The 9,573-nt window shown below is 37.7% G+C and overlaps 1 protein-coding gene across 1 annotated transcript in view; it reads left to right on the top strand.

The window, feature by feature from the left end:
• The window catches only part of LOC110106033, a 38,362-nt gene extending 30,932 nt beyond the window's left edge, over positions 1-7,430 (top strand). The window contains exons 4-8 of the mRNA XM_028696704.1: positions 624-1,169; positions 1,279-3,773; positions 4,171-4,221; positions 4,274-4,419; positions 7,167-7,430. Of these exons, the coding sequence (XP_028552537.1) occupies positions 624-1,169; positions 1,279-3,773; positions 4,171-4,221; positions 4,274-4,419; positions 7,167-7,430 (3,502 nt within the window). The remainder of the gene's footprint in view (positions 1-623; positions 1,170-1,278; positions 3,774-4,170; positions 4,222-4,273; positions 4,420-7,166) is intronic.
• Positions 7,431-9,573: the final 2,143 nt, after the last annotated feature.

The following is a 9,573-nucleotide window of genomic DNA, read 5'->3' as shown; positions in this document are numbered from 1 at the left end:
AATTATAGAAATTATATTAATCTTCTTAAATAAAATAAATGTAATTACCAAAGATTTTTATTCATGGCAATACTTTCAAATATACAAAATGCCTAAAAATAGAATTATTCTTCAAGAAAATTAGATAAAAATAGCAATTTAAAAATTATATATATATAGATAATATAGCTCCCAACATTCATTATTTCTTTATGATTCAAACCCCAATATTTCTTTATTTTATTTGTTCAAATGTTTTGGTAAATAATTAAAATTATGCAAATAGGAAGAAAATAAATAAATAATAGAAAAGAATCAGCTCACAAAACATAAAAGATTTGTAATTAACTCGGTGATACTATCATATATCATATATTGGTATCGAAATATCATAACGTCAATATAAAAAATTAATGTCTAATTTTACGACCACCTTTTGGAGTGTGGAATATCAGGGGTTTCAACAACCCTGATAAAGTAAACGGTGTTAAAAAACTTGTTAAGGACCATCACCTGGGGATGGTATGTCTCTTAGAAAACAGAATTTCTCATCATAATCTTAATGACCCGTGGTTCACCCATGGGCATGAAATCTTCAACTATGAAAATAGCTGTAACAACTTTAATCTTGCCTCTCCTGGCAGAATCTGGATCAAATGGAATCCAGATTGCGTCAATTTTGAGCCTTTCTTCTTTTCCAAACAAATGATCTCTGGCAAATTATCTGGCTACTCTCACGACACTGTCATTCTATCCATTGTTTATGTTTCTAATTCTCAGGATGAGAGAATCTCCTTATGGGAGGAGGTGAGAAGGATTAATCCTTCTAATAATCTTCCATGGATTGTTGCGGGAGATTTTAACTGTTGTCGCTTTGTTACTGAAAAGGCTGGGGGAAATCCTCTTACGGCTGACAGAATGGGTCATTTTAACTCTATGATCTTTGACACGGCTCTCACTGACCTTACCTTCATGGGTATTTTCTTCACCTGGAACAACCAAAGAAGTGATAATCCAATTAGCATTAAGCTCGATAAAGCCCTGGTTAATGAAAAATGGATTGCTACTTTTCCTAGCTCTTACTATAAGGTGCTGAGTGCTTCTATCTCTGACCATTCACCTCTTATCATTTATCCTGGAGAGCATATTAAGAAAATCCATAGATTTTTGTTCAAAAATCATTGGACCAGGTATAAAAATTTCTGGGAAGTCCTGATAGATGTGTTTGCTACCCGCTATGAGGGGAACCCCATTAGCCAGTTCTATACTAAGCTCAGATTTCTTAAAAATCACATTAAGAAAGCAAACTGGAATTCTTCTAACTCTATCAGTAGTTCGATTGATTCACTTACTCAGCAGCAACTGGACTGTCAAGCAATCCTTGATATTGATCCTCTCAATTAATCCGGAGCTTAGGAATAATCTTAAGATCATAAACTCTAAGCTCACGTTTTACAATTCTATTTGGACCTCTTGGGTTAAACAAAGATCTAAAGTCAAATGGCTCAAAAATGGGGAAGAGGATTTAAAATTTCTCTATTCTAGGATCCATAGAAGGAAAGCAGCAAGCACTAGCTCTTTTGAGAATGCTCTTTTTGGGCATTCAGGTGATCGTAATAGCAAAATTCATGAGATTATTGATCATTTCAAGGTATTACTAAATCATAATAATAAAGCTTCTGCGGATGTCAGCAACTTTCCTATTGGGACTTGTATTCCGATTCATCTTACTGAAGCTCTGATCAAACCTGTTACCTTAGAGGAAGTTAAAAATGTTGTCTTTGCTGGGCATTCGGATTCTGCGCCTGGGCCTGATGGCTTTAATTTTGATTTCTATAAAAAGTGTTGGCACATCATTGGCAATGATGTTTTCAGAGCTGTGCAATCATTCTTCGTGAAAAATTATTTACCTGTTGGTGTCAAGGCTACGGCTCTGGTCTTGATTCCTAAAAACAAACATGCTTGTAGTATTGATGATTTTAGGCCTATTGCCTTGTGTAACGTATTTTATAAAATCATAGCTAAGATTCTTGCAGATAGATTGAAATTGGTTATGCCTTTTATCATTCATAACAGCCAAGCTGCCTTTATATCTGATAGATTGGCTACTGATAATACCATTTTAGCTGATGAAATTATGAAGATGTTTAATAATACTAGAAGGGATTACTTTTGTGCTAAATTTGATATCAAGAAGGCTTTCGACACTGTCTCTAGAGATTTTCTTATTTCTAGAATGACACAGAAAGGCTTTCCTAGGGAGTTTACTAACTGGATAAAGACTTGTATCACAAATGTAAATTTTTCCATCTGCTTGAATGGATCGCTGGAAGGTTTTTTCTCTTCTTCTACTGGTTTAAGGCAGGGTTGTCCTCTCAGCCCCTATCTGTTCTGTATCGTAATGGATAGCCTGTCTTGTTTGATTGATGAACATGCTAACATGAGAAATTTCAGGGGTATTTCAGTGGGAGACTTTAAAATTTTGCATCTTTTATACGCTGATGACTTAATTGTCTTTGGAGAAGCTAATAACACTAACTGCTCTATTCTTACTTATTGCTTGGCTTATATTTCTGCTTGCTCTGGTCTGTATACGAATAGCCAAAAAAGCTATGTCTCCTTTTCTCAGCATACGACCAACATATTAGATTTGGCTTGCATTTTGAATATCCCCAACATTACTAATAAGTTTAACTATCTTGGGATCCCCATCTCTACGGGGAAGATCAAAGCCTCTGATTTCAATCCTCTTCTGGAAAAAATAACTTTTCTTCTTTCTGGATGGAAAGCTAGCTCTCTATCAATTGCGGGAAGAATGCAGTATATCAAGTATACTATTTCTAATACAGTTGCGTATTGGGTTAGAGCAATTTTTGTTCCTAATCATATTATTAAAAGCATTAATAAAGCTTGTGCCAGATTTCTTTATTTTGGAAGCCAAACAGGGAAAAGTATGCATCTTATTTCATGGGATAATACTTGTAAACCTTATAGAAATGGCGGGCTTAGTATTACATCTTTAGAAGCTATGAGGTATGCTTATAATTGCTCTACCATTAGTAGAATGTATAATGTTGCAAACCCTTTATCGAAATATCTGTTAGCTCGTTATAATTCTCCTTGGAAAAGTAACACTAAGCAGAAGACTAGATTTTGGAAAGGCATATGTAAGTCGGCTGAGAGGGCTAAAACCTTTTTCTTGTTCTCTCCTCACCAATCTAGCAAGGCTTCGATCAAGTGGGATCACTGGTGCATGGGAGAAAGTTTGATTTGCAAATTCCCTGAGCTCTCCCCTCTTAATTTTTGCAAGGACGGTGAAACCATTGATAACTGGATTATTAATGATAAATGGTGTATTCCAGATTCTCTAAGGGAGGAGATCAGGAATTTTATTAGTAAAATTCCTTTGGGCTTGAATAATGATCTTAGTATTACCTGGAAAGGAAATATTAAGCACTCGTATAAGGATTACTACTTGAATTTTTTTGAAAACCAAGAAGTTGTTGACTGGTCACAACTGGTGTGGCATAAAAGGCACTCTCCCAGATATTCTATTTTCACATGGATGGCTATTCTTGATAAGCTTAAATCGGCTGAGGCTCTTGCCTGGAGAGGCATTTGTATTGAAAACCCAAAATGCCATTTCTGCCAGGAAAAGCATGAATCCACTAGGCACTTATTTTTTGAATGTGATTATTCATACAACACTCTTATCAGGCTTATTCCTGCTCTTCAGAATTTTTTGCTAAGGCCTAATGTGTCTCAGGCTTTGGATTTTATTGGGGGGCTGCCGGGTGAAAACAGGAAAAGGCCTCTCAATCTCTTATTATTCAATGCCATTCTCTACCATTTGTGGAGGGAAAGAAATAACCGTAGATTTAAAGCCACTGCAAAGTGTTCTATCACTTTGGCAGTTGAAATTGCAAAAGAAGTGAGATTAAAGATGTCTAACTAGAAGTATAAGGAAAACTCCATGTTTCCTGTTGGAACGCGAATGTGATGGAATCTGGTAGGCCTTATTTGGCCTAATTGTTGTGGTTAGCCTGACTTTAGCCTCTCTTGAATGGCCTTTTTGGGCAACCAGAGTTAAGGCTAGCTGTTTTATATCAATTTTCTTTTATCTTAGAATCTGATGGGTTCATATTTGTTCAGCATAAGCTCTTCTACTCACTGTAGCTGCTGTGGTTGCAGGTTTTGGAGATTCTGGGATGCTTGGGAGCGCAAAGAATGGAAGTTATCCGGGTCTCTTTGTCATAAATGAGAAATGATCTGCTCCGTTACCTAAGATATTCAGGGACACAGCTGCAGTCGCTGGAATGTGTTCTGCTCCTCCTTGAACGTTCTCCGAATTCCCTGGAGGATCGTGGAGTCGGATTTCCTTTTGTTTTTTCTGCCTTGAGCAGAATGCTGTCTGTCATTCTTTCTAGTTTCCTCATTCTAGTTTGTGTTTCAGAATGTGGGTCGTTTTTTCATTCCAAAGTACTTTTGTTTTTGTATTTTTGAACATCTGTTCTCATTTTTGTGTCACCTTTGTTCAATAAAAGGGCTATGCCCAAATTTTCCCCAAAAAAAAAAAACATATTATATATTTATTTTATTTTTAATGTCATGTGAAATGACGCTTGCCACATAAAATTTGACCACATAAAATTCAAGTATATTTGGTTTGAATGGGAGATTTTAACCAACCGCTAATCATTAAAGCATATTAAAAGAATTACCCTTTTTATGATACCCCATATTTTCATATTTTATAAAATTCATTATACTTCGTTATCTATATATAAATACTCCCTCATTTCCCAGTATTAACTTCTATATTCTGCACTCTATCTAAAATTTCTTAAGCTAAGTCAAAAATATAGAAGTGTGTTCAAGAAAAGAAGCTTTAATGAAAATATGGTTTAGTAATCTAACCTTATGAGATCTCCAAATTTATGACTAAAGGAAAATCAAACTTTACAAGAAAATTTTTTTGGTGACTTTCCGGCAGACTATTTTTCGGTGATTGTTTTACAGTTTACGATGAAATATACCTGACTTTTTTTTTTGCATATTTCCCAATAACTCTCTGGCGGCTTTTCCTTATTATATTTTAAATAAAAAATGTGACTATTTTAACCCTTATTTTTTGACTTAGGAGTGGGAAGATGATTTAGGCTATTTAGAGATTTCATGAACCTTTGAATTGACTCTTTATGAATCATAAACTCCATATAATTCCATATCTCGATCTCATTCTTCGCCTTAAAAGTTTATCTATAGAAGGATATCACATCTAATATATCCTACACCACCCTAATCTTCAAAAAGTTATTGACTATGTCAAATTACATCCCTCATCTATTAGCTTAATAATCTTAGCTTGAGCAAATTTGTTTTTCTTTTAGTTGTTGTATTAATTTAAATTGTGGTTTCTTGATGTCGTATTTGTTCATGTTGTTCCTATAGCCCCATTTTGTCATAAACAAAGGAGGAGAAGAGTTAGGAAGAGGAAGTGAGAGAGAGAGAGAGAGAGAGAAGTATTATGAAAATTATCCCAAACAAAACCTTAGTCATCTATCACAAAAAATTCCTTAAAATTTCTGCACTTAGCATTGAGAAAGAAGAAGATTGCTTTTTCAATAATATGGACTGATGAGCTCACCCTCATCAACTGCACGTAAGACCGTTCTTAGTTATTTCAATTTTATTGATTCTATATGTACTTTGCTGAGCGTTCTAGAGAGGAACACCTAGATGGCAACGTCCTTGCCCTTTAACTATGAGAAAGGGTATAAACTCGATGCACAATTATACCGAGCTAATATCGAGATAATTTTTTATTGATTGTTTTAAGGTCGGATTGATATTTAGATTTAAAGCTAATATGCATGTATGAATATTGTTAGGGCGTTTACAATTCTGAGAAGGAAGCATATGAGAAATATTGCCAGTACGCGCATTCAACTGGAATTTAGTGTTCGAAAGATCATCACCATTTCTGGCCAAATACAAGGAAAATCAAATCAAAGGATTTTGTTTGTTCTAGTCAGGCTTAAGAAGGAGAATGAGAGTGGTACTAAAGTAAAATATTCGAAGATCATGTACAAGACAGGATGTCAGCCATGGTTAGATTTTCGGTGAGTCAAGATGTGTGGTTTGGTCAGTGAATAAAGCTGTAGAAAGTCACATCATGAACTGGCTCGGCCGGATGATCAACATTTTGCTCAAGGTCATCTAGGAGCATTAGTGATGATAATGCAGCTGTTTTGAAATCTATGTCAGAAGCAGGGATAAGAACTGTCCATGCAAACAATAGAAGCCGTTCCAAACGAAGTCTGATTCATTTGGAATATTGTTTTGCCTTCTTTTTTAAATCTACTTTTATAGAAAAAATTTCTTGAATGCAACTAAAGAACAGTGGCCAAAAGCTGTCCCAACAAACCTAAAACTTGCTGCTAGTTTTTAGATAGTTGCTTTAGAGATTTACTTCTTTCATTAGCCTAGGTCAAGTCAAGTAATAGGCTATAACTCAAACATAAGGTTTTTCAAACTATTGATTAGAAATTTAAAAACCTTATTTTGAATAACAATTGTTATTTATTTTCTCATTTGGGAATGATAAAAAATGCCCAAATTATAAGCATTGATGACTAGATTACGTTAATAATTTGTTAACAAATTAGGATAGAAGAGCCTCGTTAAAGTTTGCATGGACTTGTGTTTGGGCTTTGCCAAAGACCTGTTAAGTTTTACATAAACTTGTAAGTAATCAATTTTCTGGTCCAAGAATAATGTATCTTTGTAGAGAGGTCATAAGAATTTTGCAGCTATTGTTAGCAAGAAAGGACTTTGTACTTTCTTGTCCACGTCATCTAGCCGTTAGACTCTATTTGTGTATTCACCTATTATATATATTTGTCTGCTGATGAAAAATATTGAATGAAATTAAAATCCTTTTCCTTTCCCGCTAATTTCCTTCCTCTGTTCCGATTCTATCATGGCATCAGAGCTTCAACGCTCCTCTTGATCGCCCAACTCCCACCCTCTCCTCCCCATACTATGGAGACTCCAATGGCTACCACGTCCAATCACTCCTCTCATCGATCGCTCTATGCAGATGACTCAACTTCTATCATCTTCCACGCAAATCCCACAATCTCTCAAGTTCTTGAATGAGCAATGTTAAAAACGTAATTGCTCAGCCGCTCACCGCCGATAATCACCCCAATCTGCGTTCCCAAGTTCTAAAGCTATTCCGGGCAAACGGCTACACATGGTTTCTTGATGGCAGCACGCGCGGGCTCCTCCAAGCACGATTCACTAGACGGATTGGCAACGAAAAGGACCATGCTCTTAACAACACCTGGCTGTCTCTAGATCAAAAATCCTTCGCTGCAGCTCTATACTCTGTTATTTTCGCCCCAGTTATCCTCCCTATACGTTTCTGTCCATCAATGCAGCGCTGAATTTGCGCTTCGGTTCTTGACAAACGACTCAATCCAGCACGCGATCTCGGATCATTCATCTAAGCCATGAACTGCATATCTTTCAATGAAGGATAAACAATGTCCCAATATCCTCCTCGATCAATCAAGTAAAGTCGATCTGTCGCGGCTGCAAGGAGCTCCCATCGCGTTGAAACGTAATTCCACTATACTCTAGATGGGTCTTCTGACCTACCTACCAGCATTCAAGACCGCAATTCGCACCACTAGCCGTTGAGTCTTGACGATCTCTACACATTTACTATTTGCAGCTGAGGAACTTAACTCGCTCACCAAAAACGACTCACGACTCCAATCACCTCAAACTCTCCGGCAACACTACGGCTCTTGCAGCAACTCGTAGGTCGGGGACGCGGAAACATCTAATCCAGCTCGTGGCCGAACAATCCATTTTCCAGCAAGCCCAACTCCAATAATTATAGAGGCGCGGCAAGAATCCAAGATCCAACGTTACCTGGTCAAATTTGCGATAAAAATGACATTCGCAGTAAAAATGCTGGTCCGCCATTGACTGAACAATAAGACTTCCGACAACCAACCACAGGCTCTGTTCACATGTCGTCGCCCACACCTCCCCTCTGAATGGTACCCTTGATAGCGGCGCGTCCTCGCATCTTACTTCGATCCAACGAACCTTCAGAATTCTCAACCGTATACGCGATCCATGTCAGGTAATATTGGCAACGGAAGTTCATCTTCCCATTCAACAATACTGTAGGGGAATACTTCCGACGCCACAAGGTAATCTGAAAACTTTCCCATTTTAAAATCTAGTTCCCAATTTTTATAAGCTTACCTATAATAACAATTGTATCATAACCCTTTTCCTTACTGGCTAGAAAATTTAAGGACCCGAAGACCATTACCGGCCTCTTTCACGGGTCCGTGTGATTAACGGCCTCTATCCCCTCCAGCTGCTCACGCCAGAACACAAGCTACTCATCACCTCGCGCTCATCCCACTCAATCGGATTCAAGATTGTGGCATAGGAGGCTCGGACATCCTTCCTCTCTACACTTAAAATTCTTGCAAATCAACATGAACAATTTGTAATCTCTCATTTGTCTTTCTTGTACTTCTTGGTATACATGGCTAAAAGCATAGATTTACTTTAAGATTCTCAAATAAAAGTTCATGTTGTTACTCTTTTATACCACTCCGGAATGTCCTGGGTCCCGCCCCCAATTAACTCCTACTACAGTTTATAAGTCTATGCTAGCATTCATCGATGATACGAAGTATCGTACACAATGGATCTACGACCTCTCTACTAAGAAATCGAGGTCTTGAACATTGTGGAATTTTTATAGACTAATTCAATGTCAATTTAGTCGTTCTATTTGTACCCTCCGCACCGATGGCGGAGGAGAATTCATCCCACAACAGATTCAAAACAAATTCTTATCCACTCACAGTATTCCTCCATCAATGTTCACCTTGCCCTCCACCCCCGTCTCTGAATGGGGTCGCCGAGCGTAAGCATCGGCACGTTTACAGAAACTCTCCGGGCAATGCCTCAATTAAGCCATCTTCCTCTATACCTAGGGTAGAATACACTTTTAACAGCTATCTATCTCATTAAACCGTCCTCCCGTCTCCCATACGACACAAAATCTCCTCATGAACTGCATTTTACGGAACCTCCTTCATTACACTCACCTACAAGTCTTCGGTTGCCTAATCTTCCTTGGCCTCAAACCTTACACCGCACAAAAACTATCTCCTCTTCTCAACCTTGTGTTTTCATCGGCTATGCCCCGGCACAAAAAGGTTTATCGTTGCCTCGATCTTAAAAACCAAACCGTTGTCTAACATCTCTCGCATGGGGTGCTTTAACGGAAACTGCTGTTCCCTTCTGAACACAATTCCGAATCATCAAGTCCGCCTATTTTACAAACCCCACATCTAATCTACTGCCACTTCTTTGGTTCCTACCAATGCTCTAACCAAAGTTTCTATTCAGAAACTCACTTTCCACGCCACTTTCAGCTCTCAGCTGCACACAAGCACATCACACATTCTTCTCAACATCACAATTCTGTCACTCAAGTCTCTCTCCCAACTCACTACTCCTACACCACCCATAATCCCCCAGTCAAACCTA

The sequence above is a fragment of the Dendrobium catenatum genome, unplaced genomic scaffold, assembly GCF_001605985.2.
Source record: "Dendrobium catenatum unplaced genomic scaffold, ASM160598v2 fragScaff_scaffold_821, whole genome shotgun sequence".
Classification (NCBI taxonomy): Eukaryota; Viridiplantae; Streptophyta; class Magnoliopsida; order Asparagales; family Orchidaceae; genus Dendrobium; species Dendrobium catenatum.
The sequence above is the reverse complement of the archived record's forward strand: the minus strand, read 5'-3'. Positions and strand labels throughout refer to the sequence as shown.